This window comes from Numida meleagris, chromosome 10 (assembly GCF_002078875.1).
Source record: "Numida meleagris isolate 19003 breed g44 Domestic line chromosome 10, NumMel1.0, whole genome shotgun sequence".
In the NCBI taxonomy this organism is placed as follows: domain Eukaryota; kingdom Metazoa; phylum Chordata; class Aves; order Galliformes; family Numididae; genus Numida; species Numida meleagris.
In genome coordinates, this window is record NC_034418.1 from 497392 (window position 1) to 517203 (window position 19812).

Here is a 19812-nt window from a genome sequence, read left to right on the forward strand (position 1 = left end):
AGCCGGGCTGGTGGGGTGGGTGGAGGTCCGGGCGTTTTCGCCCCCTCGGGCCCGGGCTCGGCAGAGGGACCGCGGCGGGGCGAGGGCAGCGCCCCCGGGAGCTGGGGCTGGCGGGCGGCCAGGGGAGGAAAGGAGTTGTACGGCTGCCAGGCTGCACGCCCGGCTGGGAAAGGGATTAAAGAATAACAGCCGATGTGAGAGCGGCCGGGACACGGCGTCCTAAGAAGCGCGTCCTGCTCTGTGCAGGAAATGAGGGTGCGGGCAGTGGGTCCTGAGCACGGTGCTCCCCATGCCCTGCACCCCCTGAGATGTGGGGTCCAGGGCAGAGCCCCGAGCCCCGGTGGCAGCGCGGTGCATGCAGAGCTGCTGCAACGCAGCGTGGCCAGGTTCCAGCCCAGGCTGCCCTTTGTGTGCGCTGAAAAGGGAGAGCCCGGCTCCAAGGAGATGGCGGGGAGGTGGCCAGGAAGCGTAAATACACAGCCTCTCACGGATATTCCCAAGGGTTGAATGGGACTTTTCTTCTTTTTCATGCTGCTGGGGGAAGGGTGGACGCGGCGGCACGGGGACAAAAGGCGGCCACCGAGCCCAAGGTGCCATGGCCACGCTGGGCACAGGGATGGGAACGGGATGGGAACGGTGCTTGCTGTGCCTCGGGGGGTCCCGGCCCAGCGCCTCGTGCCCCGCTCACATCACCCATGAGCTGTGGCCTCTTTGTTCCAGCTCCCTCAGGGCCAGCACACGCGGCATCACGCGGCCACACCGCAGCCAGCGCGGCTCCTTTCAGGGCAGCCATCCCCTTGCAGCCGCATCTCCCTCGCTCCCTGCTCCCATCTGCCCGGTGCAGGATGCAGCCCCCCCGTGCTGACCTCTTGCCCTGCGGTCACAGCTCCTGTAGGGAAAGGACACCGTCCCCTTGCTGCCGTCCAGGGAACAAAAAGATTTCTGTCCGCGCTTGGGCGTTATCGGGAGGTCGGTAGAGTTATTTTTGGGCTGACGTCTGCACTTGTTGAAGTTATCGGATGATCTGGAAGTCAGCATGGCTCGCTGCTGCCTTCAAAGACCCTGGTGGAGCACTGGGGGAGGAAATCCTCACGTCCCTGCGGGGCAAATTTGCCCTTGCGCTCTGGCCAGCAGCACTCCCTGGGCCTGATAAGGATTTACTGCTTGAGCCGGGCAGTTTGAGTCTCGGGAACCTCTGGGGCTGGAGATCCTGAGGACCCCACTCCAGAGACACTGCATGGGGCTGAGCTCTGGGCAGGTCGGAGCCCCCCGCCCCACAGGACCCCTGTGTGCACCCCAGGCTGCAAACCTGCATCCTCATCCCAGCCGCTGCCCAGCCCAGTGATTCCAGCCCAACCTGGGAGCCGAATGCTTCCGCGCTGATAAAATACACGTGATAAGGCTATGGGAAAGATAAATAGGGCCGGCTCTCCTTGAGGAGGTGAGACCTGCTGCTCTTTGGTTCCCATCGCCATGCAGCACAGCATGGGGATGGCTGGGCACCCTCTGGGCTCCTGGCCCCTTGCAGTGTGCCACGCCGCACCGCGGCCCCGCAGCCCCGGGACAGCCATGCAGGGAAGGTTTGGTGAGGCCATTGTTTTCCAGGCACCGCCGGATACAGGAACAGGCGTAGGAATGCACCGGTGTCGGTGCAGATGCGGTCACCGGCACGGGCATGACTCACGCCTGGGGTGCAGGGCCAGGAGGGTGATGCTCAGCGCGGGGCTCGCTCGCTGCCTTCCAGCTCTTGGCACCCCACCAAACTTTGTCAAGGCCCGAGCGATGACAAAGTGCTGAGCCATGCCCAGCTCATCGCCGCGGAGCCGCAGCAGGATGGCTTTTGTCCTCGATGTGAGCGGGACGCGTGGAAACTCGGCGGCAAATTTCCTTTGTGCACAGAACAAAGAACAAGGGCGAGCGGCTTCCTTCGCTCTGTTCCCAGAAATAGGTCCCACGAAGCAGCCAGAAAGGGAAAAACACTCAGCAGAGCGGCATGGGAAGAGCTGGAGCCGTGCCACTGTGCCCCACATGGGGCGGGGGGACCCTGCAGTGTGACACCTGTGACGTCCCCACAGCCCGGCTCCAGAACCCTGGGTGCAGAGAGGCAAACCGGGGCTGGTTTGGGCTGGCACTGGGCCATCAGTCACCATCTCCAGCCACGATTCCTGCCCCCAGTTTGTCATCACGGTGTGTTTGCTGCAGGCTGGGCTGCTGGAACCCCAGTAAGGACAACGGGGTGGGGCTGGACTCAGGGGTCCCTTCCACCCTTAATGATTCTGCGGTTCTATTTAGGGACAGGGTTAGGGGATGGGTCAGCGGTTGGACTCGGTGATCCTATAGGTTCTCTTCCAACCTTAGCGGCCGTGATTCTATTAAAAAGCTTGTTCGCACCGGGGAGCTCCGCTCCGCGTTTGCTCTCGCAACGAAGGAAAATGAAACGCGTTTCCCATTGCCTTCAGCTCGCTTTCCCAACAACGACCACACTGCAGCCCATTGCCCTAGTGCCCTCTGGCGGCTCCTCGCCGCCTCCACCACCGAAGGCCACTTTAATTAACGCTAAATACCGAGGCCAATCCCGCAGCCCCGCTATCTGGAGGCGCTGCTGTCGGAGCCGTGCTTGCTGCGGTGCGTGCTGAGGTACCAGAGGCAGAGGAACACACCTGGGGGGGTGGCACGGTCATCACCATGGGCACCCCCGGTGCCATGCTGGGAGGACGAGGGAAACCCCCCCAGAATCCCACCCGGGTGCTGACCTTGCAGGGAGTTGAGGATGGTGAAGAGGTAGAGCTGGGGCACGAGGAGCACGCCGAAGGCGCAGAAGGCCGTGCCCCAGGTGGTGCCCAGCAGGCAGGTGAGCCCCAGCACTGTCACCCAGTCCCTCCTCGCCCTCTGCTGCTGCTGCTGCCGTGTCCTCCGCAGCACCACCACCACGGCCACCAGCACCAGCACGTTGAACAGCAGGATGAGGCCAGCGTAGCACAGGGTCATGTAATGGGCAGGCGAGCTGGTGAGCCAGCACCTGGTGGGGATGAGGGACAGCTGTGTCCTAACCCTGGTCAGCTCCGAGTGTGTGAGGCCCCTGGGTGTGCATGGCTAACCCAAAGTGCATAGGTGCATGGAGAATACAGGGTGTGTGGGGAGCATGGGGTTTCTAAGGTCCCTGGGGATGCATGGGGATCCAAGGTGCATGGGGAGCCTGGGGTGCATGGGGAACCCAACATGCATGGAGTACTTGGGGACCTGGGGTTCCTGGGAGCGCATGGGAAACCCAGAGTGCGTGAGATTTCTGGAATCCCTGGGGATGCATGGCTAACCCAACGTACGTGGGGTACATGGGAACCCTGAGGTTCCTAGTGTCCCTGGGAGTACATGGGTTAGCCACAGTGTGTGGGATGGATAGGTAACCCCAACTGCATAGGATACATGGGGTGCATGGGAAGCCCAGGGTGCATGGGGAAACCAGGATGCATAGGGAAACTCATGGTTCACGGGAGTGCATGAGTAACCCAAAGTGCATGGGGTGTTTCGTGGGGAGCCCAGGGTACATGGAGTGCCTGGGGAGCCAGCAGCCCCCACACTCACATGGTCACGTTCTTGTAGCCGTCAGCAGTGCTGATGATGTGCTGCCCATAGATTTCTCTCTTGAAGATGAGCACAGCCACCACGACCAGCGTGGGCAGACCTGGGGGCCGAGGAGAGGCCATGTGGGGCTGGGAGAGGGCAGCGGGGCAGCGGGAGCCCATGGGAGCACTCACCCCAGGTGCAGAGGCAGAGCTTGAGGAGGTAGTGCCGCACGTAGATGTTGTAGACCTTGATGAGGAGGAGGTAGAGGTGGAAGCCCTCGGCGCCCATCCATGCCAGGGCACAGAGGAGGCTGCCATGCAGCAGGGCAGCCGCAGCCTGGCAGCCCCCCGCGGTGCCAGCGGCCAGCGGCTCGCTCAGCAGGAAGCTGGTATTGAGCAGGAGCAGCGCGGCCAGCAGGTTCATGTGGATCCTGGTCGTGTCGTTCCGTGGCCGGCACCTGTGGGAGGGGAGAGGGCACGGGGTGCAGAGGGTGCCCACCAGGCAGCACAACACGGCGTTGCACGTGGCAGGGCACAGCACGGCACGGCATGGCACGGCACATGGGATGGCATGGCACAGAGTAGCATGGCATGGCACGGCAAAGCATGGGACACAGCAGGCAGCATGGCGTGGCATGGCACAAAACACGTGGCGTGGCACAGCATGGCACATCACTTGGCATAGAATGGCAAGGCACAGTGTGGCATGGCACAGCATGGCACATCACTTGGCATAGAATGGCAAGGCACAGTGTGGCATGGCACAGCATGGCACATCACTTGGCATAGAATGGCAAGGCACAGTGTGGCATGGCACAGCATGGCACATCACTTGGCATAGAATGGCAAGGCACAGTGTGGCATGGCACAGCATGGCACATGGCACGGCACATCTCTACCTGAAGATGCAGCAGAGCAGCAGGGTGCAGAAGGTGGCAGCCGCTGAGATGGAGCAGCCCACGGTGCTGATGTAGGTGAGAGACTGCAGCTCGGACTCGCTCAGGTTTTGTGCCTGGATCTGCCCAGAGAGGTGGGCACGGGGTGAGCCACGGGGGGCTCCTATGCGGTGGGAGGAGGAAGGGCAGGAGCCACGCACCAGCAACACGGCAAAGTAGGTGAGGTGGTTGCAGAGGCAGCGCACAGTGCCCTTCTGGTGCTGGGTCTCGCAGCCCTCCCTGCTCCAGTTGCCGGTGCTGCCCACGCCTGCGGGCTGCCAGAAGACACAGGTGGCATTGGAGGCGTCCTGGTGGGAAGGGGATGGAGGAAGTGAGATGGGGACAGTGCTCCCTGGGAACCCCATGTCCCCAGCATGGTGGTGGCACCGGAGGTGCCATGGTGGAGCTCAGCTCACCAGCTCCTTGTCATGCTGGAATTGGATCTCCACGGGGCGCCGCAGCCGGCCCACCCGCCTGTTGTGCAGGAAGGCCCCCAGGATGTGGTTGTTCAGCACAGAGCTGTTGTGCTCATCCTGCAAGAGACAGAGCAAGACGCCTTATGGGGCCCCACCACAGCCCCATAGTGTATCTCCATGGGGCTGCTCCAGGGGCGCTCAGCTCTCCCCAGGCACTCTCACCAGCACTCACCAGGAATATGCCAGCACTGCGGATGTAGATACAGATGAGCTTCTGCTCCATCTGTGCCCCCATGCCCTCCATCAGCTCCACCGGGAAATTGATGCTGTCCTTGAGCAGCATTGACGCCCGCCCTTTGCTCTGCACCGGCTATGGGGACAGAGGAGGGGTCACACTTTGGTGGGCACCCCCTGAGCATCCGCAGCCCCAGGTGCTGAGCAGGGTCCTGGCTCCAGCACTAGGCACGTTTTGCAAAGAGGGGAACTGGAGAGAGCAGAGCTCGGGGCAGGGAAGTGTGGCCGCAGCGGTGCAGGAAGTGCTGCAGAGCTGCACTGGGACCCTCTGCGCTACGAGGGGAAGTGGCCCCAACACCTCCTGCACCACGGTTGGGGGTAGAGGCTGATGCAGGAGCACTCCACAGGAAGGGCACAGCGCTACCCACCATGCTGCTACTAAGGTTGAGCCCTTGGAAGCTGCCGGCCGTGATGCTGAACACAAAGGCCTCCAGCACATTGGTTTTGAAGCTGTACCCCTCCTTCCTGGGTGCGCTCTGGGCCAGCGCCTGCTCCAGCTTCATTAACCTGCTAGGCGAACGGGGCTGGTGGGGTGTGCGGGCACTGGGGGGACAGCGGGGATGGGGCTGCACTCACCTGTCCCAGTTGTGCCGGGATCTGCCCTGTTTCAGCCCTTCTGTCAGGTTAATCATGCAGCTCTGGATGTACTCGGTGTCTGCGAGAGGGGTTCTGGGAGATGAGCCCCCTGCCCCACTTCCATCCCCACCTCCCCCCAGCCCGGTCCCCACCAGCAGCACGGGGCCACTGGGACGCGTCCCCACCTTGGCTGGGCAGGACAGGCTCAGCGAGGCAGAGGACGAGGGCAGCGAGCAGCAGGGTGGGCATTTCCTTGATCCTGCAAAAGGCACCCAGCCCCACGCACACCCAGTCACACCCTCGGGCCCACGCTCGGAGCAGCGTGGATGGGGCTACAGCCACCGCAGCCTCCCGCCATGCAAATCCGCGGCACCGGGGCGCTGGCGCCAACCCGACCCCGAGCTCCCCGGGAGGAAGCGGTCCCGGCGCAGGGGTGGAGGGCACCCGGCAGATTTGCATCCGTCGCAGCGCCGCCGCTCCTCCCTCACCGGCCCCAAAAGCAGCAGCTCACCCACTGCAGGACGAGCAGCGGGGCCGGGCAGCGGGGGCTGCTCCCAGGCTGCCCCCAGCACTCAGCATCGCTGCGTGGCCCCCGCTGAGAGGCAGCCCCTGGGCCCCCTCCTGCCCCACAGAACCCCACGGCCATCCAGGGAGCCCCTACCTGCCGGGCCAGCAGGAGCGGGGCAGTGCTGCGGTGCGATGGGAGCTGCTGTGACACCGGCACCGCCGCGGGGGTGGCTCTGAGTGCACTGTGGGTCCGTGCGGCAGAAGGGGAAGTGTTGTTTTGCAGATGGGCGGATGAAAGCAATGGCACTTTCGGAGTTCGTATTGCTTGGCCCCTCTCACGCAGCCCTCCACGGGATGAGTTTGGTGGGGCTCAGCCGCACCGCTGCCCCATTGGCCTCCCTCTGACCCACACCGGGGCCCTTCAGGCCTGGGCTTGGTGGGGGGCTCGCAGGCATCACCCAGCGCTTTGCGGATGGGCTGCGACTACAGACCCCGCGACACCGCCGTGGGTCCTTGGCATCCCCGAGCTGCTCAGGGTGAAGTGACCAGCAAAGAAACACCCAGAGCTCTCCGTTTGGCCATTTGCAGAAAGAGAACCACCGAAAGCTCTCGCTCCCAGCAGCTGTTTCCTCAAATGGCCTTTTCAGCGCTGGGTTCTTCACCGAACTTCTGCTCTCCCCGCTAAAACCGAGACGCTCACGTCCGACGCCACAAAAACACATTGACAGCCCCAGCAGCAGCACTCCCAGGCCCGTTCCGGGAGGCTGCTTCCCCTGTCGCGCCTGCAAAATCGCTCTGCTCCAAGGGAAGGAGAGGGGGAGAGCCCCTTCCCTGGCGGCGTGAGGTTCTTTCCAATGGAAAAACACCAGGATTGGAGGGAAGGGGCCAGGACGTGTGCAGGCAGCGCGGCGCTGCTGGGACTTGAAGCTCACTGGGTGCCAGCATCGCCCGTGGGAAATGGGTGAGCGGGGATGCTTGGGGTTCGGAGCTGCTGGCTGGAAACCTTCCAGCAAAGCGGGAAATACCCGGGGAAAACGTCCTGGGAAAATGGGCGAGGGAAAGGAGTTTTGGCGGCCCACATCCCGTGGCTGCTAGGACCCCGAAACGCAGCACTGTGTGCCACAGGGGGGAGGCAGGAATCCAGCGGGGAGGTGAAAACAACCGCGGCAGAGCAGGGAGATGAGGGCCCAGCACCCCAAACCGCGGAGTGACGGACGTGGGGCTGTGGGCAGGGGTCGGCGCGAGCTGCTCCCCCATCCCCGACCCCCGCAGCGCTCAGACCCCGCGCTGGGAACGGGGCCACGCGAGGGGGGAACGCGCGTGGGACCCCCGGGGCACCCCACACCGCTCCGGGCAGCGCCCGCCCCGGGCCGGGGGGCGGGGAGCGGCGGGAGGAGGAGGAGGAGGCGGCGGGAGGAGGAGCGCGTTCCGCCGGCAGCGCCCCGGCCCGCACCGCACCGCACCGCACCGGATCCGGTGAGCGGGAGGCGGCGGGCGGGGCGGCACCGGGCGAGGCGGGCAACTTGCGGGGAACTTCGTTGGGACGGGGGCGGGACGGGATGGGGCAGAACGCGCTGAGCCGGGCCGGGCCGGGCCGAACCGGGCAGCGCCGCAGCGGGGAGGGCCGCCCCGCACCGCTCCGCACCGCACCGCTCCGCACCGGGCAGAACCGCACGGCACCGCACCGCCGCGGGGGGAGCGCAGGAATGCGGCGGTCCCGCGGGTGGGACGCGTCACGGCGGAGCGGCAGCGGCCGCAGCCAATGGGGCAGCGCAGGGGGCGGGCGGCCCTCGGGGTATGGGGTGCGGGGGACGGGGGGGGTCCCGCGTGGGTCACGCGTGTTCCGCCCGCGGGTGGGCTCTGCACGCCGAGCGCGGGACGTGGCACCGCGATGGCGCTGAGTTCGCGCACGCGTCCTCCCGCCCGCGGCACCCCCGGCCCCGCAGCGGGGGCTGCGTGGGGTCCCCCCGCCCCGCGTGGGCAGCGCGCTGTGGGGCCGCGGGCTGCGGGCGGGCGGCCCCGGCCCTGTACTTATCCCATTAGGGAGCGCTGCAGCCTCCCATTGAGGTTTCCTGGCGTGGTTTCCCGTTTTGGCACAGCCCGGCCGCAGCCCGGTCAGCAGCGGCGGCAGCGGCTCCTGCTCCTTGGGGCGCCCGCGGCCGCTCCTGTGCCCCTCGCGTAGAGCGGGGAGGAGCGGGGAGCGGGTGGAAAGGGGACGGCTGGGGGTCGGCGTGCAGGAGCTGCCCCGGGGTGGCCGTGCCCACTCGTAGAATCACAGAGCGGTTGGGTTGGAGGGCACCTTACAGCCCAGCACACCCCAACCCCTGCCATGGGCTGGCTGCCCCCCGGCTCGGGCTGCCCAGGGCCCATCCGTGTCCTGAGGCACCTCCAGGGTTGGGGCACCCACAGCTGCAGGCGGCCTCACCGCCCTCTGAGGGAAGGATGTCCTCCCATCTCCCCTACATCTCCCCTCTGCTAGGTTAAAGCCATTGTCCCTGGTCCTGTCGCTGTCAGCTCAGGCAGCAAGTCGCTCCCCTGCTGCTCGTGAGCTCCCTTCGAGCACTGGAGCACCGCACGCCGTCTCCCCCGAGCTCCTCTTCTCCACGCCGACCGCCCCATTCCCACAGTCCCCATAGGACTGTGCTCCAGACCCTTCACAGCTTCACCCCATGGGCCGTACCCCTCCATTCCTCATCCCCCTGACACCTCCTCTCTCCCACAGGTCCCCGAGGCGGGGCGGACACCCCGAGGCTGACACCGAGGGCGATGCCGCAACTCTAGGGCCGACCCCGGAGGAAGGCCGCCATGAGCCAGAGCGGAGCCCCGCGCCTGGCCGGCTCCCCCCAGCTGCATGGCGGCTCGCTGCTGGCCCTGCTGGGCCCCGAGCGGGGCGGTGGGAGCGAGCCGGGCCCCACTCCGTCCCCTCCGTCCCCCCCCAGCGGGACGCCGTCCCCCGGGCCCCCTCCGGCCCTGCTGGAGGCCGACTGGGAGGGCCGCGAGGAGCTGCGGCTGCGGGAGCTGGAGGAGGCGCGGGCGCGGGCGGCCCAGATGGAGAAGACGATGCGGTGGTGGTCGGACTGCACGGCCAACTGGAGGGAAAAGTGGAGCAAAGTGAGGGCCGAGCGCAACCGGGCCCGCGAGGAAGTGCGGCAGCTGCGGCACCGCCTGGAGGCCCTCACCAAGGAGCTGGCCGGGCTGCGGCGCGAGCGCCAGGAGGGGCTGCAGGAGAGGCAGCAGCTGGGCCGGCAGCTGGCACGGCTCCGCGGCCACGACGGCAGCGGCACCGAGGGAGATGGCGAGGCCGCCCCCGAGAGTGAGCCTGTGCGGGATGTGGGGGCTGAGGCACCTCCGAAAGCCAAGGTGAGGGGGAAAGAAGGGAGTGCTGCCGGGTGGGGGGAGGTGGGAGTGGGGCTGGGGGCGTGTGTGCTTGTTGGGATGACGGAGATGCGGTGGGGTGGCAATGGGGGGATGAGGCTGTTCAGGAAGGGCTAGCTGGGAAGATGAGGAGGAAATGTTGCCCTCTGTGGGACAGAGCATCTGCAGTGCGTGGAGCTCTGCTTGGGAATTTCTGGACTTAAAGAACTGTAGCATCATGAGGGTTGGGAGAGACCTCTCAGATCCCCAAGCCCAACCCCAGCCCACCCCCACCATGCCCACCGCCCTCATCCTCGGTGCCACTTCCCCACGGCTCTTGGAGAGAGCCCCTTCCTCTCCCCACTTCCCTGGGTGGCTGTGCCAATGTGGCAGGTCAGCCATAGGAGGTATGGGCGACCTGCAGTGGGTGTCAGCTACCGTCCACTTGACCGGGTGGAACATGTGGATGAGGCCCTCTACGGACAGACAGACAGACAGACAGACAGGAGCAGCATCACATTCTCAGGTTCTCATTCTCATGGAGGCCTTTGGTCTGGAGCACCACTCCTATGGAGAAAGGCTGAGAGGGCTGGGACTGGTCAGCCTGGAGAAGGCTCCAGGGGAATCTCATCGGTGCCTATAGATACCTGAGTGTGCCACGAGGATGGAGTCAGGGAGGTCTGGGAACACTGTGGGGCTGGAACAGGGCATGCTGCTGGCTATCACCCACCGCAACAGCACCCTCCCTGGGGGTGGCTGTGCTTCCCACGTGTGACCCCTTCCTCCCCGTGCTGCACCTGCAGGAGCTGGAGCTGATGGAGAACATCCTGAAGGGCAAGCAGGAGGGCAGCGACAGCTGGGAGCAGCGCAGCGCTGCGGGCACCCGGAGCTCCTTCTCGCGCCAGGAGCGGAGCCGCCTGCTCTGGGAGGACGTCAGCGTCGTCGAGGAGGATGCCTCCAAAATCACCGCCCTGAAGCTGAGGCTGGATGAGTCCCAGAAAGTGCTGCTCAAAGAGCGGGAGTGAGTGCTTTGGGCGGCAGACTTGTCGGGTGCCACCCGGCCTGGTTGGTGGCTGTCCCCCCCAGGAGGGGACATCACGAGGCTCTGCCAGCTCTCAGCAGGGCTGCTTCTCCACAGGGACAAGCTGGCTCTCAGCAAGAGCATTGAGAAGCTGGAGGGCGAGCTGAGCCAGTGGAAGATCAAGTACGAGGAGCTCAACAAGAACAAGCAGGAGGTGATGAAGCAGGTGAGCAAGGCATCCAGGGACGTCCAGGGGGGTGGCATGTCCCTGGGTTAGTGCCATTGATCAGCCACAACTGGTCCATACCCAGGTGTCTGGAGACTCCAGGCACTGGTAGAGGTGGTGGATGTGGTGTGGTCATTGGGCTGCGTCCCTCCAGCCTGAGGGGGACCATGGGGACAGCTCGAGTGGTGGTGGGTGGGTGCTCACTGCCCACCTCTATCCCCCTGCAGCTGAACATCCTCAAGGAGATCCACCAGGATGAGCTGGGGCGCATCTCAGAGGACCTGGAGGACGAGCTGGGTGCTCGCTCCAGCATGGACAAGAAGCTGGCAGAGCTGCGCATGGAGGTGAGACCGGGCAGCGGGGGGGGGCACCTCCATTGGGGAAGGGAGGGCACAGAGGAGCAGGGGGACCCTGCTGTTACCTTGCATCCCCCACCCAGATGGAGCGGCTGCAGGCAGAGAACGCAGCTGAGTGGGGCCGGCGGGAGCGGCTGGAGACGGAGAAGCTCAACCTGGAGCGGGAGAACAAGAAGCTGCGGGCGCAGATTGAGGACCTGGAGGAGGTGCTGGCTCGCAAACGGCGTCAGACGGCCAGCGCCCTGGACACCGACCTCAAAACCATCCAGGCTGAGCTCTTTGAGAAGAACAAGGTGCGAGGGGCGATCCCATCCCGGGCCACCTCCTCAAGGGAGCCCTGGCTCCCTGCATGCCCCGTGTTGTTGTAGCAGTGTCCTCCGGGACTTCCTCCATCCCAAACTCTGCCGTCACCTTGTGTTCAAGAAATGAGGAAAGGTGGCATTTAAGGACAGGGTTTAGTGGGGATGGGTTGGGGTTGGACCTGATGATGCGAGAGATCTCTTCCAACCTCAATGATTCTACGATTCTGTGGTTTAGTGGGCATGGTGGTGATGGCTCAGCGGTTTGGACTTGATGATCTTAGAGGTCTCTCCCAACTTTAATGATTCTGTGATACTGTGCCAGGGGTGGCAGCCCATGGAGGTGGCAGCTCCTCCATTACAGGGGCAGTGGGGGAGGTCCCTGGGAGCGGAAGGGGCTGTGGGGAAGCCATGCTCAGCGCCGTGTCCCCGCAGGAGCTGGCCGACCTGAAGCACGTCCACGCCAAGCTGAAGAAGCAGTACCAGGAGAAGACGGCCGAGCTGGCCCACGCCAACCGTCGTGTGGAGCAGCATGAGGGTGAGGTGAAGAAGCTGCGGCTGAGGGTGGAGGAGCTGAAGAAGGAGCTGGCCCAGGCCGAGGACGAGGTGAGTCCCTGCGGGTGGGTGCCTTGGGAACGGAGTGGCTCCACTCAATGCCGACCGCTCTGTTCCCATTGCCTCCTGCAGCTGGACGAGGCCCACAACCAGACACGGAAGCTGCAGCGGTCGCTGGACGAGCAGACGGAGCAGAGCGAGAGCTTCCAGGTGCAGCTGGAGCACCTGCAGTCCCGGTGAGTGAGCGGCGGGGACCCACGGGTGGGCTCATGGGCTCCCTGCAGCTATCCCTTCCCAGTGTCTCCCCAGTCCGTGGGGACTGAGTGCCCCCAGTACATCCATGGAGCAGCTCAGCACCGCTGGGGCTCCTCTGTCCGTGTCCCTGTCCCCAGGTGGCACTGCCTGAGCCTTCAGGGAGGCAGGGATGCGGGCACAGGGAGCCTGTGGGTCTCAGTTTTATTGCTCCTTCAAACTTTTCTCTGGCCTCGCTTTGCTTCTCCAGCAATAAAGAGATGAAATGGCCGTGAGAGAGATCGATTCCGCTCCAGAGTGTCTCTGGGAGGCGCTCGGGGAGTTTGTTTTTATAATCTTCCTTTGTTTTATTGGGACATCTTCATTAAATCATAGAGGAATAATGGAGGCTTCGTCTTCCCCCCTCCCTGCCCCTGCAGCCTCCCCGCACACTCACCCTAAATAATTCATGCTTTCCGGTAAAACACACTGAACGAGCGGGGAGCGATGGGAGAGCTGCATCCTCGCCATCCCGGGCCCTCAGTTTCAAATTTTCCCCATAAATCTTTGCTGATGAATTTTAATGTGGGAGCGAGTGACGAGCTAAAAGCCCTGGCGCCGAGCCCCCCGCTGTGCTCAGATTGGTTTTGGGGGCGTTCCGCGGGGAGAATGCAGATGGGGAAAGAGGCACAGCCCCTGGCATGGGGTCACACGAGCTGGGGGTGGGGGGGTGGGGGTGCCCCGTTCCAGCAGCTTTCCCTTTGCAGGCTGCGGCGGCAGCAGAGCACCCCGCTCTTTGGCAAGATGCGCAGTGCCCGCTTCGGCCCCGACGACCCCGGGGACGGCACCAGCGACCCCGACGAGGACGAGGACTTGCAGATCCAGGTGCCCTAGCACCCGGGGCCGTGGGGACGTCCCGTGGTGGTTCCCTGCCAACAAGTGCCTGTCGTCACCGGGCTCATCCCGAACCGCTTTGCACCGCATCCCCTGTGCTGTGACCCCACTGTGCATGGGGAAACTGAGGCAGGGGGAGCAGGGAGGACCTTGCTGGGGGATGTCCCGAGCCCGCTGCCTGCACCTCTTGAACCGATGCCCCTTGGAAACCAGCTCCACATGGCACTGAGCATCGATCAAGGGGACCGGGAGGAGGAGGCCTGGGGTGGAGAGCGGGGCCGAGCCAAGGAGGATGAACCGGGGCCCTGCAGCCCGCCAGCCTCTCCTGCCCACTATTTTTTTATATATATATATATATATATATAATTTGTATGTATGTATTTGTATATGACTTTTTTTATTATAAATGCCAAGCTCAGCAGGACTCAGGCTCTGATGGTGTCTTGGGCTGGAAGAGTGAGGAGGGAGGGGACAGGGGACAGCCAAGAGGCAGCACTTGGGGGGACAGTGGGGCTCAGTGAGGTGTCCGTGGGGCTGGGGGTGTGCGTGGCTCTGCGGGAGCCCCGGTGCTGATCCCGGGCTCTGCCCGTGCCCCGCAGCCCAGCTTGGAGCCGCCGGGACGCTTTGGAGGAGCTCAGACGGAATCTCATTAAAAATTAACACTGCAGTGAGCTCATCGCTTTGCCCTGCTTTTAATGGATCGGGTGAAAGCACGGCTCTTTGGCGCTCGCTTCTTTTTTTAATGACCTTCGTTTGCAGCGAGCATTAATTCTTTTTATGGGCCAGCAGAGCGGGCAGGGGGGGCACACGGGCTGTGCCCAAGGGGTGACATGAGACCCTGCAGCAGGGGGAGAGGGGACACTCCTTGTCGCTTTCCTCCGGGCCGACGTGGCCGGGATGCAGCGGTCCCGCTTGGGGCGTTCACTCTGAACCCTAATGATGTCCGCGCGGTGGGCGTGGCCAAGCGCCACCATGTGGGCGTGGCCTCTGCGTGGGGGCGTGGCTTTCTGAGTGGGGGCGCGGCCTCGCAGCTGCCGTGCTCACAGCGCCCAACGCCGGGGCCGCCGCTGCCTGCAGCGGTGGGGTCGGGTAAGGCCGGGGGTGCGGGGGCTGACACGTGGCGGGGGCTGCGGGGGTGACGGGGACCGGGGGGGGAGCTCTGTGGATGCAGTGTGGAACACGACAGCCGAGCATCCCTTGCCTGTTTCCTAGGTGACTGCTGCCCTCGGAGATTTTTCCATCCCTGGGTGGGGGTGGTGGCCAGCACCCCCCAGGCCCTGCGTTCAGCATGTGCCCAGCATGCAGCCCTTCCCCGGGTCCCCTCCAGCCTCCCTTTCTGCCCCAGCCCTGGGCTCACTCAGGGCTCAGTGAGAGCAGAGCAATGGGGACCCCATGGGTGACCACAGTGTGGGGTCAGGGCATCGCCATCCCCTACCCATTGATGGGACGGAGCCAGAGCTGAGCCCATCCCATCTCATCCCATTCTGTCTCATCCCGTCCCATCCCATCCCATCCCATCCCATGGGACAGGTGATGGTGATGGCACTGGGACCTGGCCCGGGGACATCAGTCCCATTGGTGAAGGTGTCCCTGCTCCATAGGCCATGGCTATGGGAGAGCCGGGTGCATCCCAGTGCCTTTTCTGCCTTTGCCGATGCTGTTTGGCTTCTGAGTAATGCTGTTGGTTTTTCATCTCCCTTTGACTTGCACTCATTATTTACCGCCGAGGCTTCAGGATGTGATATGAGAGGCTCTGACAGGGAGCAGAGCCCAGGGTGCTGCAGGGACATGGCTGGAGCTGGGGGATTGGGGACGGGGCTCAGGGCTATGGCTTGGACTCAGGTATGCGGCTCAGGGCTGGGGCGGGGGGCCAGGAGTGGGTCATGTGTCCCCTTTGGCAGACATGGGTACGACAGCTCCATGGATGCGGTGAACCAGGGACATCGGGGCTGCTGCCCAACCTGAGTGAAGGAGGAGGAGGAGGAAGAGGAGGAGGAGGGATGAAGGCTGGCACAGCACTGCCACCAAAGGTGGAGCTGAGCCAGTATCAATGCTTGTGAATGGGGCTGTGCGGCGGTGAATGGCTCTGCTTTGGCCCCGTGCCCCTCTCGGAGGGCTTGGGGTGTTAACTCTGAACCCTACTGATGGCACTGTGGTTGGTCACAGCCACTCTGCTGCCCGGGAAGAAAGAGGGGAAGTGCAGGGGTTAACGCCGGACTGTTCCACTGCGATGGTTCAGGCAGCAGCGGAGGGAAGGGAGGAGAAGGAGGAGGAGGAGAGGAGGAGGAGGAGGAGGAGGAGGAGGAGGAGAGACGGAGGAAGATGTCACCGTCTCCCGTCTATCTGTCGTTTCTCTTTCCCAGGAAGGGAACCCGTGGCAGTGGGGAGAGGATGGGGGACGCCGCTGAGACAAAGCCGGGGCGGAGGCAGCGGTGAAACGGGAGCGCAGGTGAAGGAGGGAGGAAGAGGAAGAAGGAGAAGGGGGGGGCGGGCTCCGCCATGGCTACGAATTTTAACGACATCATCAAGCAAGGCTACGTGAGGATGAAGAGCAGAAAGCTGGGGGTGAGTGGGGGCCGTGGGGGGAGATGCTCCATGGGCGCCGAATGCCGTGAGATGCAACGTGGCCAGGGATCCATCCACGTTGCCTCTCGTGGCATTCGGCGCCCCTGGCATTTTGGGTGAAAAAAGCATTAATTTGGGTCTGCATGCAGACTGGGGGGGGAGCGGCACTTGTTGCTCGCCGAGCCGTCCTGCTGTGCGCTGTACCTCAGTTTCCCTCTGCTCCCAGCAGCACTGGGGGGGATGCCCCACGCCAGCTGCAAAATGGGGGGTACAGCCCCTATGGAGGGGGGGAGCGGGGCCGGCCCCCCACCCGCCTCCATTGCTTGGAGCATGCTGGGTAATTTCACGCTAATTAGGGAGAACAAAGAACGAGTGTGGGGTGGGGGTGGTGGTGGGGGGGACACGGTGGTCTCATCACCCCCACGAGGTTAGGGGAGAGGAGATGGGGTCGGGGGAGACAGTGGGATGGGGCTGTGTGGGGTCTGCGGGGTGGGAGCATCTGGGGGCTCTGTGAGGGGACACTGGGGCTGCCCGGACCTCAGCGTCCTCTCCTGTCCCCAGGATGGTGGCAGGGGACCAGTGGACCCCGTGGACATCCCTGAGCTGGGGATGGGGAAACCAAGGGATGGCAAGCACCACCTGTACCTGGGGTTCCTCTGCTCCCAGGTGTGGAAACCCCATAGGGCTGGTGGGGAAAGGGCTAATCCGTAGGGGTCGGTGGGGAAAGAGCTATTTAGCAGGGGAGGGGGACACACGGATCCTCCCTGCCCACAGATCTACCGGCGGTGCTGGCTCGTCTTCCGCAAATCCTCCAGCAAAGGGCCCCAGCGCCTGGAGAAGTACCCGGACGAGAAGGCAGCGTGCCTGCGGGGCTGCCCCAAGGTGAGCGGCCGCGGCCGGGGTGTGCCACGCATCACCTCCCCCCCCCCCCCAGCAGTACCCCAGTGACACCGTGCCACCCCTCCAGGTGACCGAGATCAGCAATGTCAAGTGCATCACGCGGCTGCCCAAGGAGACCAAGAGGCAGGCGGTGGCCATCGTCTTCGCCGACGACTCCGCCCGTACCTTCACCTGCGATTCGGGTACGGGGTGACGCCGCGGGCTGGGCCACGCCGCGCTGCGGGGCCCCGCTTTGCCACGCTGTGTGCCTTGCAGAGCTGGAGGCCGAGGAGTGGTACAAGGCGCTGTCGGTGGAGTGCTTGGGCGCCCGCCTCAACGACATCAGCCTGGGGGAGCCCGACCTGCTGGCGGCCGGCGTGCAGTGCGAGCAGACGGGTGAGCATGGCGCGGGGCACAGGGCTCAGCCCCGCTGGGGCCACGCTGAGATTTTGGGTTTTTCTGTTTTTTTTTTTTAATGGATTTTTTTTTTTTTTTCCAGACCGGTTCAACGTGTTCCTCCTCCCCTGCCCCAACCTGGACGTGTACGGCGAGTGCAAGCTGCAGATCACCCACGAAAACATCTACCTCTGGGACACGCACAACCCGCGCCTCAAGCTGCTCTCCTGGCCCCTCTGCTCCCTGCGCCGCTACGGCCGCGACGCCACGCGCTTCACCTTCGAGGCGGGACGGTGAGACGGGGACGGGCACACCCAGCGTCCCCCCCAGGCCTGACGCCGGGCTGAGGGCCGCCATAGGGTGCCCCGTAGCTGTAGGGCCGCTCCAGGCCCTTCCCGGGGCCACCCACGCGCCCAGCCCTGCAGGAGCCACGGGGGGAGCTGCTTAGGCTCCACCAGGCCTGGCTATATTAGGAACTTTCCTGCTAATTACCAGCTCCAGAGGGGAAGAAACATGATCTTTCCTTTCATCCCGGCCCTATGGCTTCCGCTGACTCACCAGGCCCGGCACGAGGGGAGGGGGCGGCGGGGCCGGTTGCGGGATGACGCTGGCTGGGAAGGGCACCCGGTGGGTGCTGGGGGGCTGTGCTGCGGCCTGGCCCACCCCGGGCTGTAGTAATGCCCACCCTGCTCTGATCCCGTAGGATGTGCGATGCGGGAGAGGGCCTCTACACCTTCCAGACGCAGGAGGGCGAGCAGATCTACCAGCGCGTGCACAGCGCGACACTGGCCATCGCCGAGCAGCACAAGCGGGTCCTGCTGGAGATGGAGAAGAACGTCAGGGTGAGGCACGGCCCGTGGGGTGGTGGGTCGCCCGGGGCGGCTCGTGCCCCATGGGGTGGGCTCACGCATGTGCCGTGCTCGCCCCCAGCTGCTGAACAAGGGCAGCGAGCCCTTCTCCTACCCCTGCACGCCCACCACCATGCTGCCCCGCAGCGCCTACTGGCACCACATCACCGGCTCGCAGAACATGGCCGAGTCCTCCAGCTACGCCGGTGAGTGTCCCCAGGGCCCCGCAGGCGTCCCGCAGCCCCGCAGCCATCCCCACGCTGTGCTCTGTCCCCAGGTGAGCCCTACGCAGGCGCCCAGGCCGGCTCGGACACCGACCTCCTCGACAGGTTCATCCTGCTGAAGCCAAAGCCCCCCGGCGGTGACCAGCCTGAGATCAGGGAGCCCACCTCGTCCCCGTGACGGGGGGTGCTCCGCAGCCCCTTTCTTCCTTTCTGGGGGTATCCAGGCCCTGGGAAGCCGCAGAGCCCTTCGCCGCAGGGAGTTGGCATCGGGGCATCCTCCAGGCCCGGCAGCCAGGCCTGAAGCTCCAGGAGGTGACGGCTCGCTGCGCTCAGTGACTTCAGTTATATATTGCGTATCCATATTATACAGTCAGATATTTCCTTCTCACACGGACGCAAAGTTCATCACCCCCGAGACTTCAGGAAGAGGAGATGCTCAGAGAGGTCTTTGGCTCTCGAGCTGGAAGATGGAAAAGAGGTGGGGGCAAAGACGTCCGGCCCATTTTGTGCAGGTAGGAAGGACAGCACTGCCCGGCCGTGGGGCTGCACCCAGCTCACGTTGCACTTTGCAAAGAGCTCTGAACGCTGCAGGATTGGGATGTCTCAGGAGAAACTGGTTGTCCTTCCGCACCGAGGCCTCGTGCTTGGATGGGGGCTGAGCTTTGTGCCCCAGCCCGCGCACGTGCCACCACCGTGCCCACTTGCCAGGGGCAACCCGGGCTCTGATTGTGGCCAGTAGCAGCCAGCGGGCACCAGTGGGAGCAGGTGGAAGACCTCGCGCAAGGGAGCTGGGCTTAATGGACTGAACTCAAAAGCAATTGATTTTCTAGTTCTCCTATTTATTGAACTCCTTTAGAAGGGCTATCTTTTTATTGCAGTACAACCCTCGGTGTTTTTCTTTCTTCTTTTGGTCTGGCTTGGTTGGTTGGTGGTTTTATTTCCTCCCTGAAAGCTCCAGGTCCGTGCTTTGGGAGCAGGGAGCGTTGTGATGTGGGAACCTGTGGTCTGTGGCCTGTAAATACTGTGTCTTGGGTCTGTGTAGCTTGTGGATGGGGCTGGGGAGCTGCGGGTGCATATGAGTCCCTGGGCACTGGCCGCCCTCTGGTCAGGGGTGTAACCTGCTCTTTTCCTGGCTGCACGCCTCATCCGGAAAAGATTTCACATTTATTACCAAAAATATTAGGGTTTTCCTTTTTCTTTTTTTTCTTCTTTTTTTTTTTTTTTTTTTTTAAGGAATTGCTCAATGAATAAACAACCTTTATCCACCCTTCCTGTTTGTCTGTTCCATCCAAACGCGCTCGGGAAGTACAAGTCGGAGCATCGCATGCCAGAGAGCGAAAAATGCTGAGCAGGGGAGATTTCCTCATGCTACAGGCAGCGTGTTTGGCTCAAAGCTTTGTTCTGCCTCCAGCGCCTGCAAGGACATTCCAAACGAAGCCCTGAAAGCACTGAGGAGGGGAGAGGGGCGTAGCAAGTCCTGCTCACACTCTCTCAGCAAAGCGTCACCGAGGTGCTTGTCCCACATCCTGGGTGCTGAGCGGAGAAGGGGTGACTGGGCAGTTCCTGGAGCCCTCCAGCCACTGCTGCAGCTCAGCACATAGCCAGCTCAGCCCCTGCTTGCTGCAGGCACAGCCAGAGCTGCTAGCTGGGTGTTACTAGTGACAGACTCTCCC

At 63.8% G+C, this 19812-nt stretch overlaps 3 protein-coding genes across 5 annotated transcripts; 2 read left to right on the top strand and 1 right to left on the bottom strand.

The window, feature by feature from the left end:
• On the bottom strand, window positions 175–6881 carry ADGRG5 (adhesion G protein-coupled receptor G5). 3 transcript variants are annotated; one of them, XM_021408043.1, is made up of 12 exons: window positions 6446–6881; window positions 5970–6043; window positions 5785–5863; window positions 5577–5715; window positions 5147–5284; window positions 4915–5031; window positions 4660–4806; window positions 4463–4581; window positions 3756–4021; window positions 3583–3682; window positions 2754–3019; window positions 175–2660 (listed from the first exon to the last, which is right to left on the bottom strand). In XM_021408043.1, exons 2-12 carry the CDS (start codon window positions 6031–6033, stop codon window positions 2587–2589), a joined length of 1509 nt encoding a protein of 502 aa, XP_021263718.1. In that variant the 5' UTR covers window positions 6034–6043; window positions 6446–6881; the 3' UTR covers window positions 175–2586. The 3 variants fall into 3 exon arrangements, with proteins under 3 accessions (XP_021263718.1, XP_021263717.1, XP_021263719.1); XM_021408042.1 differs by lacking the exon at window positions 6446–6881 and having other exon boundaries at window positions 5970–6409; XM_021408044.1 differs by lacking the exons at window positions 5577–5715; window positions 6446–6881 and having other exon boundaries at window positions 5970–6409.
• Window positions 7664–13651, top strand: CCDC102A (coiled-coil domain containing 102A). Its single transcript, XM_021408049.1, has 9 exons — window positions 7664–7767; window positions 9014–9651; window positions 10449–10666; window positions 10784–10892; window positions 11120–11236; window positions 11332–11541; window positions 11983–12153; window positions 12235–12338; window positions 13101–13651. The coding sequence occupies exons 2-9, from the start codon at window positions 9097–9099 to the stop codon at window positions 13225–13227; spliced, it is 1611 nt and encodes a 536-aa protein (XP_021263724.1). The 5' UTR covers window positions 7664–7767; window positions 9014–9096; the 3' UTR covers window positions 13228–13651.
• On the top strand, window positions 15039–19022 carry DOK4 (docking protein 4). Its single transcript, XM_021408083.1, has 8 exons — window positions 15039–15792; window positions 16567–16674; window positions 16760–16874; window positions 16948–17067; window positions 17171–17360; window positions 17771–17909; window positions 17998–18121; window positions 18193–19022. The coding sequence occupies exons 1-8, from the start codon at window positions 15727–15729 to the stop codon at window positions 18315–18317; spliced, it is 987 nt and encodes a 328-aa protein (XP_021263758.1). The 5' UTR covers window positions 15039–15726; the 3' UTR covers window positions 18318–19022.

What these genes read in the sequence shown, in the direction of transcription:
- CCDC102A (XM_021408049.1), top strand. Translation starts at nt 9,097, where the DNA reads ATGAGCCAGAGCGGAGCCCCGCGCCTGGCCGGCTCCCCCCAGCTGCAT. An exon ending in TGGCAGAGCTGCGCATGGAG is followed by an intron (nt 11,237 to 11,331) that starts GTGAGACCGGGC and finishes TCCCCCACCCAG; the next exon opens with ATGGAGCGGCTGCAGGCAGA. An exon ending in CTGGAGCACCTGCAGTCCCG is followed by an intron (nt 12,339 to 13,100) that starts GTGAGTGAGCGG and finishes TTCCCTTTGCAG; the next exon opens with GCTGCGGCGGCAGCAGAGCA.
- ADGRG5 (XM_021408042.1), bottom strand. Translation starts at nt 6,243, where the DNA reads ATGCAAATCTGCCGGGTGCCCTCCACCCCTGCGCCGGGACCGCTTCCT. An exon ending in CTGCTCTGCTGCATCTTCAG is followed by an intron (nt 4,022 to 4,462) that starts GTAGAGATGTGC and finishes CCCCTCCCACAG; the next exon opens with GTGCCGGCCACGGAACGACA. An exon ending in GCTCTGCCTCTGCACCTGGG is followed by an intron (nt 3,683 to 3,755) that starts GTGAGTGCTCCC and finishes CTCGGCCCCCAG; the next exon opens with GTCTGCCCACGCTGGTCGTG.
- DOK4 (XM_021408083.1), top strand. Translation starts at nt 15,727, where the DNA reads ATGGCTACGAATTTTAACGACATCATCAAGCAAGGCTACGTGAGGATG. An exon ending in CGTGCAGTGCGAGCAGACGG is followed by an intron (nt 17,068 to 17,170) that starts GTGAGCATGGCG and finishes TTTTTTTTCCAG; the next exon opens with ACCGGTTCAACGTGTTCCTC. An exon ending in TTCACCTTCGAGGCGGGACG is followed by an intron (nt 17,361 to 17,770) that starts GTGAGACGGGGA and finishes CTGATCCCGTAG; the next exon opens with GATGTGCGATGCGGGAGAGG.